At 38.2% G+C, this 20,535-nt stretch overlaps 2 protein-coding genes across 2 annotated transcripts; one reads left to right on the forward strand and one right to left on the reverse strand.

Annotated features, from left to right (window-relative positions):
* The first annotated feature begins 13,834 nt into the window (after positions 1-13,834).
* On the forward strand, positions 13,835-16,239 carry LOC149638269 (uncharacterized). Its single transcript, XM_089850806.1, has 2 exons — positions 13,835-13,943; positions 14,056-16,239. Exon 2 carries the CDS (start codon positions 14,230-14,232, stop codon positions 16,237-16,239), a length of 2,010 nt encoding a protein of 669 aa, XP_089706932.1. The 5' UTR covers positions 13,835-13,943; positions 14,056-14,229.
* Positions 16,240-17,355: 1,116 nt separating this feature from the next.
* On the reverse strand, positions 17,356-18,632 carry LOC149638270 (uncharacterized protein F54H12.2-like). Its single transcript, XM_089850807.1, has 2 exons — positions 18,360-18,632; positions 17,356-18,294 (listed from the first exon to the last, which is right to left on the reverse strand). Exons 1-2 carry the CDS (start codon positions 18,630-18,632, stop codon positions 17,356-17,358), a joined length of 1,212 nt encoding a protein of 403 aa, XP_089706933.1.
* Positions 18,633-20,535: the final 1,903 nt, after the last annotated feature.

A 20,535-nucleotide genomic window follows, 5' to 3' on the forward strand; every position in this document is an offset into this window, starting at 1 on the left:
ATGGACTACGAATCCCCTGGAGTTATCAAAAACATGATTATTTATACAATTATGTGTCTACTAGAGTATCCATAGACAGAGTATCGCAGATTGGTAAAATTCGACGTCACAGATCAAAGTTCCATCAACAGCGGTAAATATGGCACGCCATTCAGGACAAAATTATTGAAAATTTATTATATATAGTATGAACTCTTTCTCTAAGTTAAAAAAACGCTTTCTTTAAGCTTGATATTAACTTACAATAAAGTCAAAACTATTTCATTAAGGTTAATAACCACTTTTTCTAAGTTTAAAACTCTTTCCTAAAGTAAAAAAATGACTTTCTATAAAGATAAATTTTATCTTAAGGTGTTTAAAACTATCCTTTAAGTCAAAAGAAAGTTTTTATATGGTTAACTTTACAGTTCTCTAAGTGGAAATTGACTCATCTATAAGCTTGAAATATTTTCTTTCTCTTTGTTTGAAAAATTTCCTTCTCTAAGCTTGAAAATTTTAAATCTTTAAGTTTTAAAAATCATCTTTCTATAAGCTTGAAATATTTCCTTTCTCTAAGCTTGAAAAATTTCTTTCTCTAAGATTGTAAAATTTCCTTCTCTAAGCTTGAAAATTTTAAATCTTTAAGTTTTAAAAATCATCTTTCTATAAGCTTGAAATATTTTCTTTCTCTAAGCTTGAAAAATTTCTTTCTCTAAGATTGTAAAATTTCCTTCTCTAAGATTGAAAAATTTCCTTCTCTAAGATTGAAAAATTTCCTTCTATAAGCTTGAAAAATTTCCTTCACTAGGCTTGAAAATATTTCCTTCTCTAGGCTTGAAAAAATTTCTTTCTCTAAGCTTGAAAAATTTCTTTCTCTAAGCTTGAAAAATTTCTTTCTCTAAGCTTGAAAAATTTTCTTCTATTAGCATAGCATGAAAAATTTCCTTCTATTAGCATAGCATGAAAAATTTCTTTCTCTAAGCTTGAAAAATTTCTTTCTCCAAGCTTGAAAAATTTCTTTCTCCAAGCTTGAAAAATTTCTATCGAACGACTCTAATTTTAAAAACCACAATCCACAAATGAGCCTTGCTGTAATGTTAAGGCACATCAGATCCTCTGCGCGTTATAGCCCCTTTTTAAAAGTTTGAGGAAAATTAGTCTAGTTTTAGACCACCATGACGGAACATCCGGTGTGGGTCCAGTTCCAAAGACGTTAGACTCCTTTTATTAGACTTCAAATAAAAGGAGTTTGGTGGACTGCAAAATTTGAAGCCCTCACTATAACGTTTTTGCGTCCACATACCGCTCGGATGTTCCGTATTAACTCTAATTCAAGTAGATGATTTTGCGCCCCCTCCTTTTTAAAAGGGTCTATTGGAAATTTTAAAAATTCCAAGGTGCGTGAGCATAGACGAGTGAGCGAAGAATTAATGCATATCATCTCTACTCTCCCCCTCCCGGCTAGTGCTTAAAATTATGATCTGTTTCATCATTTATGACATCTGATATCGATATCTGTTCCGTAAAATCGTCAACAGTTCATTGAAAGTCATATTCACTTTCAGTTCTAAAATCCGATCTGATAAGAAGGATGTTAGTCAACTCCCTTGAGGTATCTGAACGATATATGACCTATTATCTGCTTTTATGTTACAGATAGCGGATTTGTAGTTTTAGATACTAATTTTGCACACACTTTCTACTTAAACATGAACTCTATAGTTAATTAGTCAAGACTAATTGTGTTTTGATAAATCATCGCATACGATAAGAACTTTTGACAACCATTCAATTTATGACATCTTTATTAAGAAGGCGTAACAAATACAAAAGGAAACGAAGTAGTGATTTAGACTAGATTGCCGCTTGGTCAATCATCGTCCACCATTCCTTCAGACACATCGCCGCACAAATAGTTTCCGGCTTCAAGGAGCAACGCTTTGCTCGTACCAAATCACTTCCTTTGGAAAAGATTCTCTCCGGAGGTACAGATGACCCCTGTATAGCAAGAAAATCCCTGGCCATCTTTCCAACCAACTGGTACTCAATCTCATGGACCTGTAAGTGATTGAATGGTTTAATATTGACTTATAGTCATTAGTACGTCATAGACACGTTACCTTTCACCATTGCATTATGTCAGTGTGGGGTGGCACCAAATCTGCTTTCAAATACCGCTGCAATTCAGCACCTTTGTTCGCTTTCTTCTGCCTTTTTGGGTAAAAAGCAAGGAACGGGTCTTCCGTGTCCAAGGTGTTGTGGTTGGCATCAGAAGTAGATAATTCCATGTCTTTTTCGTAATAATCCGTGTATGCTGACAGAACAATGGCCTTGATTTTTTAACACATGTTCTTATCAAAATGCTCTTCGCAGAGTAGGGTTCATAACTAAACGCATAAATACAAAGTAGAGAGTATAGCTGGCAGTATACGGATAAGATATCCGTATAAAGGCGGCATATATGAAGCCCTAGGCGTTTACCCCCACCCCATTTGTTGCCCCCTTTTCTATCTATGTCTTTCCTCTAGGTTGTGCCGTGCTTGAGGGGTGGGGGGCATAACCATTGTCATGCCCCCTAGTTGTGGCGGAAGATCTGGTTGATTATTGCTATTTGCCAAGTGTGTATCATGCCTGAGGGGGTGGGGGGTTGGGAGGAATTGACAACGTCACGTGTCACGTGATGTTGTTGACGGGAAATTTGAATTTATTTATAGTGTATTGGTATGACGTCATGTGACTTGGTGAAGGCAAATAGTGTTGTTATTTTGGTGCATCTTTAGGCTATTGTATACATTTAGTGGATGATTTCTTATTAATTCTATAGGTTCAGTAGACCCTTTCTGCATCTATCCTTCCAGTAATGTTGTTTTTTGTATGATTTTAATTTATCTCCATGTATGATTATGTTATACTAAAGAACTAGATTTAAGTGAGTTAAGGTTTACATTACAAAAGGTACAAACTAAACTATGATGATGTTCTAGGTGTACTCGTGTTTTGTATTGTTATTATTAGGTGTATCTTTAGGATATTGTGTACATTTAGGATATGATTTATTGGTAATTCTATGAGTTCAAGTAAACCCTTTCTACACCATCCTGTAATGCTATTCTCTGTATGATTTTGAGGTCTCTCCGTGTAGGCTTATGTTATACTAAAGAACTAGTTTTAATTGAGATATGGTTTACATTGAAAAAGGGTACAAATTACACGCGGTTCTAGGTGTAATCATGTTTTGTTTTGTTATTATTAGGTGTATCTTTAGGATATTACGTTCATTTAGGGCATGATTTATATAGGTTCAGTAGGCCCTTTCTACACCATCCTGTAATGCTGTTCTGTGTATGATTTTAAGGTCTCTCTATGTAGGCTTATGTTATACTAAAGAACTTTATTGAAAATTAAGCTACGACGCGGTACTACAATAGGGTGTTATAGTTAGTAAACGAAATACAAGTTTAGAACAATAGTGCATTTTAATATCATAAAAGGGGAATTACGACAGTTTTTACACAATTTGGTATTTGGTAAGTAGTTAAAATGAAGAAATACTGTTAAAAAGTCAGAAACGGCGATTTACGCTAGTTTTGATAACAAACAAATTTACTAAAATGCAAAATATTACTAATAAAACATCAGAAAATACGAATTACATAGAATAAGCACAATTAGGTAGTTATTAAACTAAACAAACATATAGGATTGACTAAAAGTTATATATTTTCCTACGCGCTAAAATATTGATATACAGTTAAAATGGGCAATCATTACTAAAGAACATCATTAGAAAATACGAATTACAATGGTTTTAAATAACAAACAAATTTACAAAAATGCAAAATAATACTAATAAAACATCAGAAAGTACGAATTACATAGAATACACGGCGAATAAGCACAATTAGGTAGTTATTAAACTAAAATGCTCATAGGATTGACGAAAAAATATATTTTTTCTGACGCGCTATACACGCAAAAATACTGATATACGATTAAGGATAAAAATATGAAAATATTACTAAAAAACGTTACGATAATTATCATAAAAAAAATTACACTTATACAAAACAATTCAATACTAATTTTTAAACTAAAGTGCTAATATATACTAATTAAAAAAAGCTTACTAAATGCACAAATATTACTAAAATCGCTGCGTATTCGTTAAAATGTTGTTACATGTTAATAGTTGAAATACAAAAATATTACCAAAAATTATACTTTAAATATTAATTAAAATACTGATACTGGGTGTCTAAAATATATTTAAGTAACTTATGTTAAAAAAGTCAATGATTCCAGTTAATATAACCGTATGGGGCAGTTTTATAATCAGGAAGTATTCTAACTTTATCCACTACGACCTGATATGTTTTAGTCTGAGTGATAGTGATCAGAGTATGACCTGGAAGACGTCTGATTTGTGGGCCAATAGGAACTTGAACCGAGTTCAGTAGAGGTTCACCTTCATTGTTTACCCCCAGTAGATTCTTCATTGTCTCAAAATTTATATAATTTTCAGTAGAGGCGTTTAAATAAAATCCTTTAACTTTAATAATGTTGGTTTTAGTGCCTGTTTTAGGGTCGAGAATGTCCATAGAATAGTTCTTTGGTCCAGCACTCCCCCATTCACAAATATACGCATCTTGTCCATAAGGTTCTAACTCATTTTTAAGTTGCCCCAAATAATCGCCTGTGGGTAGCAAATGAGCGCCGTCTGGTGAGAGGTAGACTAAACTATCAGTGTCATAATAAAAACAAAGGTCACCGACCTTTTCAAGATGTTTTAGTAAATGTAATCGCGCCATAGCTGTTGTGTAACAAGCGATAACTACGTTTGTATGTTTGTGTATGATCTCGTTTTCGAGAATGTGTTCGTATTTTACGAGTACTGTGTTTTCGTTAATTGTTAATAGACTTTTAACCGCTATATCAGGATTTAATATTAGTGCGTATAATTTGTGGGCATCTTTGATTATTTCGGTAGAGGTGTGTCTTGTTTTTTGGCCAAATTTACCCCAAAAAGAGTTAAGCATAAGTTTGCTAAGACATCTGGGACCTTCATTTTTCTCTACTTTAGTGATATCCAGTTCTACACCCTCTTCGTCTTTGAAGCTTTTAACGTATTTCTCTTTATCTTCTTGAGTCTGGCAATCTGCTGGAAAGCCGCTAGCTAGGGTTTTATACTCTAAAAAGGTATTAACATAATCTTTAAACAGTCCTCACTGTTCTGTTTTGGGGTCGTACTGTGTCACTTTGTATGACCAAGCCTCGTACATTCGTGTGATTGTGTAACCATTCTCTACTGCATGACGTAACTCGTCGACTACCCATGTGCCTCTCAATTCTCTTTTTTCAGGAATATGTTCGCAATCGCCTTGAAACTGGGTTTTACAACATGTGTAGCATAACGGAAATGTTAATTTTCCATTAATACGAGCGGGCAGAACGGGATGAATCAGGTTTTGGGCCGGTAATACGTCGCACTTTAGAAGACCATCAAACGATAATATGTCAGGAAAGTTATCTAATATGATTTCAGGATGTCCTATAGGTATCTTGGAGGTTTTGTTAATGAAAGGGTATAAACTTGTGAAATCGACGTAATGAATGCGCTCTGATCCTGTTGTTTTATGGTATAGTTTCGTTGCGCAACATCTCCCCCCGAAGAATGCATCACGGGGGTCTAATCTTTTCACTATTTTTTGCCGTATATCGTTACATTTTAAAAACTCTATTATTTCGGGTTTATTTACTTTTTCTTTCTGCCAGTCACATTCCCACTTGACATTCACTTTATAATTGAGGGATTCAAATTTGGCTAGCACGTTCATGCTACTAATATATCGAGAATTCAAAGTCTGAGCAGGGTCTCCATGCAACGGCTTGTTTCTGTTTAAAGGAAAGTGTATTTTACACCCATGATAAAAACACCCCCAGTATTCGAATATTTCCTTGTTGATTTCACAAAATCCGTCTACTCTAAGTTTTTGTATTCTGGTTTCTCTCCCTCTAAAGGAGGATTGGATAGATATATTTCTTTTTTGGGCGGTCCACTCTAACCATTCTATAGCCCCTATAGACTGATTTTCGCTAAGTCTGTAGTAATTAGCCGGTATGATACCTAGAGTATCGGGTTTAAGATAATTTCGGCGAAACACGTGAGAGCAAACGCCGGGAAGAGTAATTGCGCCACAATTAAATGGATCTACACCCGTTACTTTAAAGAGTAGTGTACGAAAAGTTAAACAACCTAGGAATAGTAAAACCGTATCGTTCTCACAATAATAATTCAGTTCCTTCAAGAAGTCGAAACCTTTACCTTTACTATCTTCGGAGCTATGCCATTTTAAGAAGATATCTAAATTTTTCCTTGTAAAATATTGACAACCATAAGCTTCGATAGGGGGTAGATTAGTTTCTATAACATAGTTGGTTTCAATCTGTCTATTTACATAAAAATTGTGTTCTATTACATTGAATAAAAAATGTGGAAAATACCCTTTGGCAGTATTGGGTATACCGAAAGTGGCGGGAAACTTTGCTAAGGCTACAGGGATGAAATTATAGGAGTCCAAGAATAGTAAGTTAAACAATTTCATTTCTAAAATTCGAGTTCCGTTAATTTTCAAAGACGGAACGAATTTTTCATCTCTATTTATGATTTCTCTAATTAGTAGTTGATTATCATAGTTACTGCCATAGTGAGACAGTATAATGACGTTCTTAACGGCATGCAATTGCATTAAATAATCTAAAAATAAACCTATTGGATTTCCGCCTGAAAATTGTTGTTTACGCTTACCAAACTGACTACACAAAATACAGTTAAAATTTAGGGACGTGTCATCTATACAATGCTCGCACACGGTTATACTGACTAACAGGATAGCCTGGTGTTCGTAGGCTCCTAATCTTTCCTGACATACCTTCGTTTGCACGCATTCTACGTCAAAAAAATGTACACAAGATTAGGCTGATTACGTCTAGGTTTTTTAACGGAAGGCACTTTCAGGGGTTTATCTTTGATAACCTGGATATAACATAAGTGATTACTGGGCAGATATTTCTTACAGACCTGACAAAATATCTCCCCACACTTATGCGTTTCCGTTCTTCGGGAAAAATCAATAATTTTTAAGCAGTCTTTACAGTGAAAAAGACGCTCACATAGCGGCTTTTTATTGCTTGAAGATGCTAAGTGGCTTTGATAGCATTCATCGCCTAAGAATTTTCGTAAACAAGACTCACAAGCTATCTTGGGGCCTTGGCAGATAGTGGGTCTCATGCAACTAAAGCAAAAGTCATTACATTTATGCGATTGTATTCGCCAATACGGGATAAGGCACTTTTCACAGAATCGGTCGTGGTTGAAGAGGGGTTTTAAATTTGTAATAACGTTATAATGGTTATTTTCATTCAATAAAAAGAGGCGGGGCCTAGTATCATCGGGATCGTTTTCGCCTAAAATCAAGATAGGGACGCTATTTTCGAATTTGTAGACGAAAATCGAATATTGATTTAAATAAATTTTGAACCTTTCAAAAGACTCAGCCGTCCCACACTCACTAACTCTTACTCCTGCATTAAGACATAGTTCTAAAGCAGCTTCTTTCTGCATTTTGTTCTCATCTATAGCTTTAGATATTGATTCGTAATGGGTTTTCAACGCTTTGTTGTTTTTGTTGTTCATGTAGTCACGATGAGAAACAGCTACACAAAGGGCTCTGGCTTGACAGAGATGATCTGAATTGACTATGCGTACAATACCTCGTCTATCTTTACAGAATAGATTAAAAGGTTTAATCCCTCGGGCTACAGAACGCCCTTTACCAACCGGTATTCTTACAATGCTAAAAATCAGTTTAATAGGACCTAGGAAAAATGATTCCATTTCGTCATCATAGAGCATAACACTAAGCTGTTCAAAAAGAATATTGGGGTCGACTTGATCTGCTCTTCTAAAAGATAATTCTAGTTCGGACCTACAAATATTTTCCGCACTCTTTAAAGTAATTTGGACGTGGTCTGTAGGCCTATACTTACTAAGGACGAATTTGGTTACGGTACATACACTAGCGACAGGATCTTCAGTAATTCTAAGAACTACCTCTCTACCATACATGTTAAAATGTTCGTAAAATCTCTCACTTTGACCCAGTATCTCGCAAGAAGGTACGTTGTCAATAGGTATGGGCTGGTCCGTTTCTCCTCCTCCCCATTGTACATCAATTTCTTCGTCAAAATTCGTCTCTTCAGAACCGTTCTCCCTCGGTAAGGTATCGTTCAATAGTATCTCCTCTGCGGGTGGTCCTTGATCTTTTCCGTCTAAAAATGCGGCTATCTCTTTGCCCACATTCCTCAATAATTTAACAATAACCTGATTTATTGCTTAACAGTCACCAGATTTTATTTCACAATGCATTTCGGATCCATGCCTGTTAGCAGTTTACCGAATTTAGTAGTATACAAAAGAGTCTTTCAAGCCAGTGACACCCACTTGACGCCTGACACCCTGTTGACGCCTGACACCCCAGTGGCGCCTGACACCCAAATTGGCGCCTGACACCCAAATTGGCGCCGGACACCAAGATGGCGTCCTCACGCCAGATTTTTCGGCGGGGAAAACCAGGGGAAAGCTTGACACCATGTTGACTTTGTGAATGGCGTGGAAATTTTCAATTTCGGGGGGGGGGGGGAAACCAGGGGGGGAAAGCTTGACACCATGTTGACTTTGTGAATGGCGTGGAAATTTTCAGGGATAATTCCATGACGTAGCTGGGGAAATTAAGAAAATCAGGCGTCATGTTAACTTTTGGCGTTGTGGTCGGTGATGAAATATACATGATAGGACGTGTGATAGGATGGTATAAAAGACGGGGTAGGTTTAAAGATAAGGTACAACTCTCCAAGCCTTTCTCCAAGACGACGTATATTGACAACTTTGCGACTTTCCAGGACATTTGAAAAATGTAAGTACAATTCATTTTTACTTCAATTCTTAATATTATAGTTAAACCCATTACCCTCTTAACATATTTAATGTATCTCTTCAGGGAGAACACCCACATGTTCGAGCTTTCCCACACCAAATCATGCAGCATTACACCAGACTGTAAGGTTAGACTCGGAATGACCGACGAGTCCACTGGGATCTCGCTGAGTGAAGCTGAATACCTTCAACTTTACAATATGCGCGATGTCGTAAACGATTTCTTCGAGAGGGATGATGTCGAACCCAGCACCCACTTCTTCGATGGATCAGAGGAGAGACGCATTCAACTCGTTACCTATCAGGAGAGGAAAATGCTGAACATCAAACAGATGGTACGGGGTAAGGGGGCGGACTACGCAAATCTCTACCCGACCAAGACGGGATTCGCCATAGGCCCATATTTATGGGAAAAATTGCTGGGAGTACACGTCCAAATAATAACGTTCATCGCCGAGGCAAAAAGGGTGGATGCACTCATCAGGGAAACGGTCACCCAACAGCTGACCGATCTCATCGCTGGCAGCTGTAATGGATGTCTTATCGACCACCCCTCGCAACTGGAACATGACTGCATCATGGAGGAATGGAAGGACCGAGTGGACATGCATTATTGTAACGCCGTGTCCAAATTAAATTTAGAGTTAATTGTTAACTCCTTTAACTATTATATAAAAAAGGACTTGGTTTGCCCAAGCCTTAAAAACAAAACGATAAGAGTTTTTTCCAGTTGACTGAAGCGCGGATATTTTATTTTTCTATATAATTTTAAAGACAATCTGTATTTTACTACTCTGTAATTCAATCTCCTGATTTTACTGGTAATGGATTTATTTCCTATAAATTAATTGAAATAAAATATTACTTATCTCAGATTTTTCAACAACAATTCCATTTTCGTAAAAATTTTATCATGAAAAATCTGAGATAAGTAATATTTTATTTCAATTAATTTATAGGAAATAAATCCATTACCAGTAAAATCAGGAGATTGAATTAAAGAGTAGTAAAATACAGATTGTCTTTAAAATTATAAAGAAAAATAAAATATCCGCGCTTCAGTCAACTGGAAAAAACTCTTATCGTTTTGTTTTTAAGGCTTGGGCAAACCAAGTCCGTTTTATATAATATCTGTTCCTTCAGTCTTTATTTGTATTAATCTATTATAAAATAATATTTGCCTGAAATGCGAAATTTTTCACTTCTAGGACGAGGTTAAAAATGGTTCTACACTTCTACTAATTCTTATATGATACGGCTCACAATTCGTTTTAGAACCCGAGCTTTATAGTCAACTTCAAACAAACCTGCCACGATTTTAAACTATCAAAGCCGTATCTTTTACAGTCCACTTTACGATTGCAATTATCCATGACATTGCGTTCCCTGCCCTTGTACGTTCAAAGTGAGTGGCACCGTGGCCAGTTATTTTAATTAAAATACCTAGGCCACAGGTCCAGTTTTAAAAATATCCTTATTTCCAACACTGATCCATCTATCCTTCCAGCTTTTACAATCACCCATTGCATAGACTCACTCAATAGTCTGCCTAGGCATGGATTTATAATAGAAGCTTACGCTTCCTGGATATTTCACTCACCTTAAAACGCGCACAACATTTATTCCTCGTCTGAAATAGTACCAGCCTGGCACGCGCGTTTGTGACGTAGAATTTGAGGCAAATTCAGAGTGGGGTTGAAGTTTTTCACGTGATCGAGTTCTAATTTTGAGAAGCACGCGCACGCGCGCCAAAAGAAAAAAGTTTGCCTCAATTTCTACGTCATCAGCCCCCCCCCAGTCCCCACCCGCGCGAATTTTTGTGACATAAATGTGTTTAAAATCAAAATGCCTTACTGAAGGCTACAGGGAAATATCCATGAAGCGTAAGCTTCTATTATAAATCCATGCCCTAAGTAAGGCAACTTAAGCCTTGGTCGAAACTAACATCTAAAATATAAATTAAAAAGGTATCTTAAGTATAGAATTTCAACCGAGACACATAATTAAACGAAAATTAGACCCGCCAGAGAAGTTTTTAATAAGTATAGTGTTATATTTATTGAAAAATATCAAGTTAAAGTTTCAAGGCGGTGAAATGGCAAATTAGCGTCGTCTACTGTAGAGTAACGAACAATTAGCGTCGTCTGCTGTAGAATAATCTTTTGAGGTATTTACATTTTTAATGAAATTAACATACTTAGACTTAATTAAATTTGATGAAACTTGAAAAAGGCACAAGTTGAATAGTTACTTGTTAATTTAAAAGTATTCCGAAAGCTAACTTCCATGTAGTTTTTAAATGATTCGATGTACAGGAGCACCAAAAACCCCATGTTATTCCTATGGGAAAATCGGCGAAAATCTGTGAATTTTCATTTAACATTACGGGAGGGTGTGGGATCTTATCTAGAAGGGTCTACCGGCCCTCTAGAATAAAACATTTTTAAGCCCTACATTCTGTAGGCAGATGCTTACAAGAAATGTTTTAAATGCTAAACAAAATTTATAAAATATGAATAAAAATTGATTGAATTGACTTAATGTGTTTTTAATTGTTGGTAGGCCTATCTTAATCCTTATAACACCCATAAAATATTATATTTTTTTTTTTATGAAAAGAAAATAAAAAAGAACATAAAATCACTCTTATCATAATACTCCATCTGAAATGAAAGGGGAATTAAACTCAGCGTAAAATCTCTCTTATCATAATACTCTATCTAAAAGGGTAATGGAATCCCCTATCATCCTTGATGGAATTAAACTCAAAAACTTTATCCCGACCAATTAACTGATAATAGAAGTAAACATGATTTGAAATTATAAAAGATCGATTTTATCACTCCTTCACATATAAACTGAACGAATATTTGAACTTAATTGTATGACAGCAAATAAAAAATATGACAATGATATTTCCCCTACAAATTCCCCCGAGGATATGAACAAATGTTTGAACTTTTTAAAAGTATGGATTGACTGTAAATAATAAAGATGGAAAATACATTTCCTAAACACAAAAATTTCAAACCATAGTAACCAAGGATAAAACCCATTTCCAAATCAGGCGGGTAAATTTCCTGATCGAGCAAGTTCAAATAAAGAAGTAAATCAATTTCAGAAATATGGCGGGTCGACTTTCGAACTACACTCGCTTATGCGTTTAATTCATTTCTAATGTCAACATGATTAGACTATAAAAAGATCCCTCAAAGATTAGATAGTACTTCATTCTGTTCCTGACTCCAGACCTAGACGCTCCTAAGCTACTATCCAGATAAAAGTATTTTGCAGAGGGTGAGATTTTACTTTCTTTTACAAGTCTTGTGAGATAGTTTAAGTTTAATTTAAATTAAATTGTAAGAATGTTCGAGTGTAACGTTTGCAAGAGTCAGTTTTCAAAGAATAAGGCCCTCATGAGACATAATCGTGAAAAACATGAGGGAATTAAATACTCCTGCGATGACTGCTCTGCAGTTTACACGAGGCGTGCAAACTTAGTACTGCACCAGGCTAAGCTTCACGGTGTTAAAAGACGTAAAATAGAAAACCCCACGGATGTTGCCGGTCCTTCGACCGCCCCTGTTCGAGACCCCCGCCCCGTTTCGGTCGACGACTCTAGAGCGTCGGCGAGTTTTTCACAGCCCACTCTAGCTGACTTGACCAAGCGGGAGACCAAAGCGCTACAAGCTCTCATGGAGCGATACGATGTAACAATGAAGAAACTCCAGCCGAAGGAACCTGCAACCACCACGCCGGACAACCCTCCGCCGCCGGTACTCTCATGCCACATCTGTGATAAGCGGTTCAACGGCCACGACGAGTTGAACGCCCATATGCCGGAACACTATCAAGATCCCGACTCCCTGGACGATCTAACAAATCAGGAGAACCAAGATCTCCACGACTTTATGGATACGGTGGAAGTGGACAATCCACAACCTATCACCGCCCCACTTGACGCACCTATACCTGATCAACTGGAGGAGTTGGACGTATTACATAATGCGATCTTCTGCGCTAGATTTACACCCGCAGCGGTGGAAACCGATGTAGACCTTTATGTTAACAGACATAGGGCGGCTATAGAAAAGTATCTTAAAGATAAATTAGCTTAGGAAAAAGGGATAAAATGGTATTTAACTGTTCGGGTACGTTACACGCGGGAATTGGGGAATTCCGAACAGGATGTGGAATGTTTAATTTATCATAGGACTCGAAATCTCTCCATTCTAACCCCTGACGTTATTCCCGGACAAATAGATTTAGGGGTTTTAACTTTAAAACGTTTAATTGAGGAATACGAAGCGCAAGGTAGTGGTTGGGTACTAGATAGAATTATGTTCCTTCAAGTTAATATTATAGCATACATACCATTACGTGGGGGGACGTATTTCGAAACCCCAAAGTACCTAGCCTCTAAATTAGCACTTCTTAATATAAAAAACTCTGACAATAAGTGTTTCCTGTGGTCAGTTTTAGCCCATTTACATCCCGTTAACTATACTGATCACGCTTACCGTGTTGAGAAGTATCTACCATTCCAAAACGAGTTAAACCTGACAGGGCTTAAATTTCCCGTAGAAGTAAATGCAAGGGTGTTGGAAAGGTTTGAGCAGTTAAATGATTTATCTGTTAATATCTTTGGCTATGAAAATGAGGTTTTTCCCCTCTACATTAGTTCGAACAGGGTTGATGAAGCCCGTCAAATAGATTTGCTGCTACTAACCCAGGGGGAAAAGAAGCATTTTTGTTTAATACGTAGTTTGAGCCGCCTTATGTCTTCGTTAACCGCACATAAGGGTACAGCCTTCTATTGCCGCTATTGTCTTCACCGATTCTCCGGTAGTGCTAACGCCGAACGAAACCACAAGGAGCACGTTAAAGAGTGCAGCATACATGGGCCGCAAAAAATCTAAATGCCAGTAAAAGAACCTATCCTGGAGTTTAAAACATCGCCTGGCAACAAAAAGTAAGTTCGTTTTATTATTTTCACCTAAGAAACAGATTAAACACGTGTTAGAGCATACGATGTAAAACCCAAGTCTGCGTGATATTAATGTTTGCTATTTCTATTCCTCAAGGTTAAATTCGTTATCTATGCTGATTTCGAGTCAATCTTAAGCAAAATACACCGATGCGATCCGGACGTTAACCTCTCTTCTACCACAAAAACTTCGCAGCACATTGCCTGCGGGTTCAGTTACGTCATCGTGGGACAAGATGGCTCAGTTTCAAAACCTGTGACGTACCGAGGGATGGATGCTGCGGAAAGGTTTTTGCAGAACCTCCTTCTTGAGGATTCTATCATCCAGGAGAAAATTAAAGCCATCGTACCCATGAACTTATCTAACTCCGAGATGGCGGAATTTTCTTCCGCTCAATTATGTTATCTATGCAGGAAGGCGTTCACCCCCGACGACTGCAAAGTTCGAGACCACGACCACACGGACGGAGCCTACAGGGGGGCGGCTCATAGTTCCTGTAACTTGAAGTTGAAGACGTTGAAATTCGTTCCGGTGTTTATGCACAATCTCTCCCGCTACGACGCTCATCTCATTATGGACAAAATCGGGCTTTTTAAGAGAGAGCAAATTAGATGTATCCCGACCAATTCCGAAACCTACATTTCATTTTCCTTGGGCAATCTACGGTTTCTAGACTCAATCAGGTTTATGCCAGCCTCGCTCGAGTCCCTCGTCTCCAACTTGGCCAAGGGAGGTGCGGACAAGTTTAAATGCCTAAACTCTGTCTTCAAGCCTGACGAAGTGGAGCATTTACTGAGGAAGCAAGTTTACCCGTACGATTATTTCGACTGCAAAGAGAAGTTCAACGAGACCGAATTACCACCCAAGGAGGCCTTTTTCAACTCTCTGACCGATGAAAAGGTTAGTGACGAGGATTATTCTCAGGCTCAAACAGTTTGGGAAAAGTTCCGAGTTGCTAACCTCGGCGAGTACCATGATCTATACGTAAAGACAGACGTTTTGCTCTTGGCGGACGTATTCGAAAATTTTAGAGCCATGTGCCTAGAATACTATAAATTAGACTGCGCTCATGCCTTTACCGGTCCCGGTTTTGCTTGGCAGAGCGCCTTACGTATGACGGGGGTTAAACTTGAACTTTTAACAGACCCTGATATGCACCTTTTTATCGAGAAGGGTATCAGGGGAGGAGTTTCTCTGATAACACACAGGTTGGCCGAGGCAAATAACAAACATCTTCCCGAAACCTACGACGCCTCAAAACCTAGCTCCTACATCACCTACCTCGACTGTAACAATCTTTATGGAACAGTAATGTGTCATCATTTACCTATGAGGGGTTTCCGATGGTTGCAGCCATGTCAGGATTTCACGAGAGAAGTTGTTCTTAATCACCCCGACGATGACCCTCAGGGTTTCATTCTAGAGGTAGATCTTGAATATCCGGAAAGTTTACACGAAGAACATAATTGTCTTCCACTCGCCCCTGAAAGGCGTGTTATTACCGCCGGCGAACTATCTCCATATTCAATAGATCAACTGAACAAACTAAAACTTAAGATTAAAGACAGTCATCCCAAATTAGTTCCCACGCTTTATAACAGAGAAAAATACGTGCTCCATTACCGGAATCTCAAGTTCTACCTTGCTAAGGGTATGAAATTAGTGAAAATTCACCGTATCCTCACGTTTGAGCAAGGAGCTTGGTTAAAACCCTTTATCGAGTTTAACACAGAGAAGAGGAAGATGGCTGCAAACACGTTTGAGAAGGACTTTTTCAAACTTTGCAACAACTCCGTGTTTGGAAAAACAATGGAGAACCTGAGGAACCGAATAAACTTTGATCTTGTTCAGACCCGCGAGAGGGCTATCAAGAAGGCGAATTCTCCGACGTTCGAAAGGTTCACCATCTTCAAGAATGACCTAGTTGGAATTCACCGACTGAAGAAATCCCTGACTTTAGACCGACCCATTTACACAGGCTTCACCATTTTAGACTTGTCGAAACTGGTTATGTATGATTTTCATTATAACAATGTCCGTGCTAAATATGGCGAGGCAGCCAAACTGCTTTTCACAGATACCGATTCCTTGACGTATCATATCTTCACCGACGACCTCCCTCGAGACTTTGCTGAGAACAAGGAGATGTACGACTTCTCCGACTACCCCAGGGATCATCCACTCTTTAGCGAGGAGAACAAGAAGGTTCTGGGGAAGTTCAAGGACGAGCTAAATGGAGTACAAATCCAGGAGTTCTGCGGGCTCCGTCCGAAGATGTAATCCATCCTGTCGTCGAAGGGGGAGAAAAAAACAGCGAAGGGGGTTTGTCGTCGTGTGGTAAAGAAGAAGATACGTCACGCCGACTACAAGGAATCCCTACTGCAACGCAATCTCACCGCGGAAGAAATGAAGAGGATTGTAAGTCAGAAGCACGAACTGTTCTCGGTTACTCAGAGAAAGCTTGCCCTGAACCCGTGCGATGATAAGCGATACATCATCGACGGTGTGTCAACTTACTCACTAGGACATTTTAAAATTAGGGACCTATAAAAGCGAGTTTTCCTCCGTGGCATAGCCCGGTTTCTCGCTTGAATTATTTTTGAAATGTGTAACTTAAATATCTTAATAAATAACTTAGAATTGTATAACTTAAATATCTTTCGTGTAAATTTGTATATGTATAAACTTGTTATTTTTTTATAAATTTTTGAAATGTTGTTGAAAATAAAATAAATATATTATGTTAAAGTATTCTTATTCAAATTTTTCCTACTCTTTTAATTTTTCATGTACGAGGAGATGGGGCCCGACCTCCCCGCGAGACGGCGCGCGTGAGTGAATTAATCCGCGCGGGAAAATATTTAAATCCCGCGCGCGTGCGCGACGCGTGGTTATCTGTAAAAAAATATTCAAGACTCTGTATTTGTTTTAAAAAAACTTTATTGAAAATCTCTTATACATAAATTCTGATATCATTTTATCATTCGTATCTTTATCAGTTTTAAACTTTGAACAAATATCAAACAATTTAATACCTCTACATCTGAACAAAGAAAAATAAATACAATATCCACCGCAAGTATTGGAGAAATCTCCTTGAAACTGCTTTGAATTAAAAGTTACAGTAAGACTATTACGTTCCACGAAATCATTAAATTCAAACATGTCGGGAGGGTTTCCAAAACTGTCGAAAAACTCTGTATTTTGCCGACTTGAAAAATATATACAAGTCCAATGCATGCCTTCGGTTTTTGACGAGCCAGTATTTACAATATAGAGTGAAGGGAAAAATTTTACTTTCTGGGGTAGCTGGTCGGCTGCAAAACACCTCGAAACAGATCTTTGGTGAATTTATCCTTTTGCATAATTTTAGTTATTTGCAGTGTGTCCATTTTTTTAATTGTAATCGTAAATAACTGTTCTATTCTTATCAATCTCGATTAAATTCTGAAACTCAGAGTAATATAGAACTGTGATAGTCTTGGGCAACTCCTTGGCGAATTTTAATTCCAATCGCAAGTTACCGTTCCTTATCAATTGAAATTGAGAAGTTGAACTACTGAGGTCGGCGCTTAAATCAAAAGCAAATATGCAATTCCCATTGGGGAATTCCTCCCTTGAAATGTAATTTCCCTCGTCCAATAACCATTGAGAGGTTTGAGTAAAGAGATTAGTATAAGATCTCATATATTGACCACCAGAAAAGTTTGGGGTAAGAGGTTTATGAGGGACGCTAGCTCCGTCAAGGTACAAGGCAATATGATTTAAATCAAAATGTTGGAAATTAAACGGGGACTTTTTGTATTCACCCAAATAAGCATTCTGGTCTACAAGAGCGAAAAGAACTCTTTTAGGTAGTTGACCCATGAATAAATTATCTCTAACGCATATTTTGGTACCACTGTTAATTGAAAAAGAGTTACATTCCGTGCGAATAATTGGGTATTTCATAGTTGCAAGTTCCAGACATTTGGCATGCGCTACAAGTACTTCCGAGGGTAATTTTACTTTGCGAACATAAAGAGATGCCAACTCGTAAACTACTTTCCATTTAACCGCACCGGCTGCGTGTACGCAGAATTCATTCGGACTTTTGACGAATTTGAATTTCAAATCCGTCATATTTGGAATATATCTAGGTTGTTGACAAAGATCCAAGTGTACAGTTCCTACCATATCGATTGTTCCATTTCTAGCAAAGGCTGCCCTTGTTTTAAATCCATCGTTCTCATCCAACTCGTCAAATTTTCCAGCTGTGTCTTTGTAAAACATGGAACTAGTAAGAAAACTAGTTTTGGCCGGTCCTCCGAATGTCACCGCCGTTTGAAACATGGCCTTGTACGGATAGTTTTGCGGTGAAGGTGTACTTCGCTGAAAAGACTATGCAGGAAATTATTTACCGGACCCACTTTATCAGCAGCAACCGGAATTGTGGTCCCATCGGCCGGGTTAACAATCCTGACTTGGAGATGTAGTAAAGTTCTAGCCGGGTCCACGTATCCGTCGGAACTTCCAACCACGGTAAACGTGATTGTCGAATTTTCATTAATGTTGGATATTGGGCTGAATTCAACCCATTCTCCACTCAGAATACTGGTATTGGTAAGAGGTACGTCGAAAAGTTCGACTTCGCTACTGATTGATCCATTCGAACCAGGGTGGACATGTGTCATTATATTTTTTAGGAAAAAATATCTGGATGTTTAAAGGATGTTGCTTTCCTCTTCCTTGTCACGACTGAACTGACGAGTGATCTAGACTTGCGTCTCCTTTTATTACCATTCCCCGTCATTTTTCGGATTTCTTCCGCCGCACTAAGGGCGACGTCTTTAGCCGCGGCTTTTCCGTGAGATTTTACAGATGCTTTTACAGGAATCCCGCTAGCTACGTCCTTCACGACCTTCGCACCTGTGTTCAAAAACTTTTTTCCGAGGTATGTGGCACCCCTTTTGAGTAGAGGCATAGCCCGACGAAAAGCAGAGGCTATAAAATTCCCTAACCCATAGCCGTGTTGTACCGGCAATCCCCTGTATACTGCCAAAGAATTACCAATTTGGGAATGAAAGTGTTTATAATAAACAAATTTTCCACCATGTCCGATCTGGTTTAAAAAGTCCGATTGGTTAAAGGACATATTTGATTTGACGATGTTCTTCATCTAACACTTCAAGTGTGAATGATATTCGAGTCCGTTTACCTTCTAATTTATAACGGTGACCACATCCTACGTGGTCTAAAATGTAGCGTAACGTGAACTCTCCCTCTAGTGAACTCTATGGGAGTACCGAGCTCGCTCATAATGTTAACTTCAATTGACTGGAAAGTGTTACTAGCAACGGGGAGGTAGTGAGGTCTAGGAAAATCTTTGTCTACCGTTTCTCCGTAATTACCCTGTATGCTCACGATTCTGAGCAAAGGTACATGCACATCTCCAACTGGTCTACTTTCGACAATGTCCGAATAAACAAAGAGAGAATGGAGACCCGCGTCCAAGTCCACGGGGTACGCAGCTGTTCTATAGTGAACAAAGGTTGAGGTTTTCGATGGGTCTTTTGAAAATCCCAGCATAACTGCGAGTTGTCCCGGTATAGTTAACATGTAATTATCTACCACGGAAATTTCCACACGGCGTATACGTCGAATGTAACTGAAACTATACTTGGCATTCGAAGGGGTTTGGGACTCTATGATATCGTCATCATCGGCAACGCGGTTTTTAAGAATAGTCATATCCGAAACGTCATCCTCGTCGTAATTAAGTTGCTCTAGGAGGTCCTCTATATTTCCATAATACCCTGCGGATAATTCCACCATTCTAGAATAGGACAGATACTTCCCAATACCGGTGAGCGTGGACGTGCACGTGACGTTCATGTTATTCCAAGTGTGTGGATATAAAATTTCCGCTAAGCCTACTTCGTAAAATCTTTCCAATTTCACTGGTTCGGGAAGATAAGTCCTAAATTTACTTCTCGTATTGTCGGGAAAATACCTCATCGACGAGTCGGAAGGTAAAGTGATGTAAAAGCTCATACTATATCTATTTCCCGAACCCAACTGTCAAAAGACGGAGAGTATCCTTTCCAACGTACTAGCTTCTCCAGCGTCCCGTCGGGTCTGCGACGTTTCCTCAAGATCTTTTCTATTTTAAACATGCTAGAATTTAGGTCTTTACCCACTTTCTGTAATTGTTCCTTGTAAAAAATACCGGTAATTGGTTCCGAATTCAAATCCTGGATCTTATACACCGGTGGACTGCGGGGTAATCTCTCCACCACTTTGAAAAGTTCTTCCGACCACGTGGGCAAGTAACCCTTCTCGAAAATATTCTTATGTTTACTTATCCGAACTACGTCACCAATATCGAAAGGATACTTTAATGGTGGAGAGAAGTCTATATCGCCGTAAAGGTTTTCCCATACCCGTCTGGATGATTCGGGCGTGACCTCGACAGGTTTCCACTTTATGGATCGATGATAACTGTTATTATAAGCTTGAACCATCTCTTTAAGAGCGTCAATGTACTTATAGGTATTGTTTTCCGTGAAATACCGGTACATGCGACTTTTTAGAGTT

This window comes from Phalangium opilio, unplaced genomic scaffold (genome assembly GCF_054372755.1).
Source record: "Phalangium opilio isolate 3A_F unplaced genomic scaffold, DU_Popi_V2 ptg000094l_1, whole genome shotgun sequence".
NCBI lineage: Eukaryota > Metazoa > Arthropoda > Arachnida > Opiliones > Phalangiidae > Phalangium > Phalangium opilio.

Bases quoted from the DNA above. Each gene is read 5' to 3' on its own strand.
- LOC149638270 (XM_089850807.1), bottom strand. From the start codon at position 18,632: ATGACACATGTCCACCCTGGTTCGAATGGATCAATCAGTAGCGAAGTC. The intron at 18,295-18,359 runs GTAAATAATTTC...TATCCGTACAAG, and splicing joins CTGCTGATAAAGTGGGTCCG to GCCATGTTTCAAACGGCGGT.
- LOC149638269 (XM_089850806.1), top strand. From the start codon at position 14,230: ATGGATGCTGCGGAAAGGTTTTTGCAGAACCTCCTTCTTGAGGATTCT.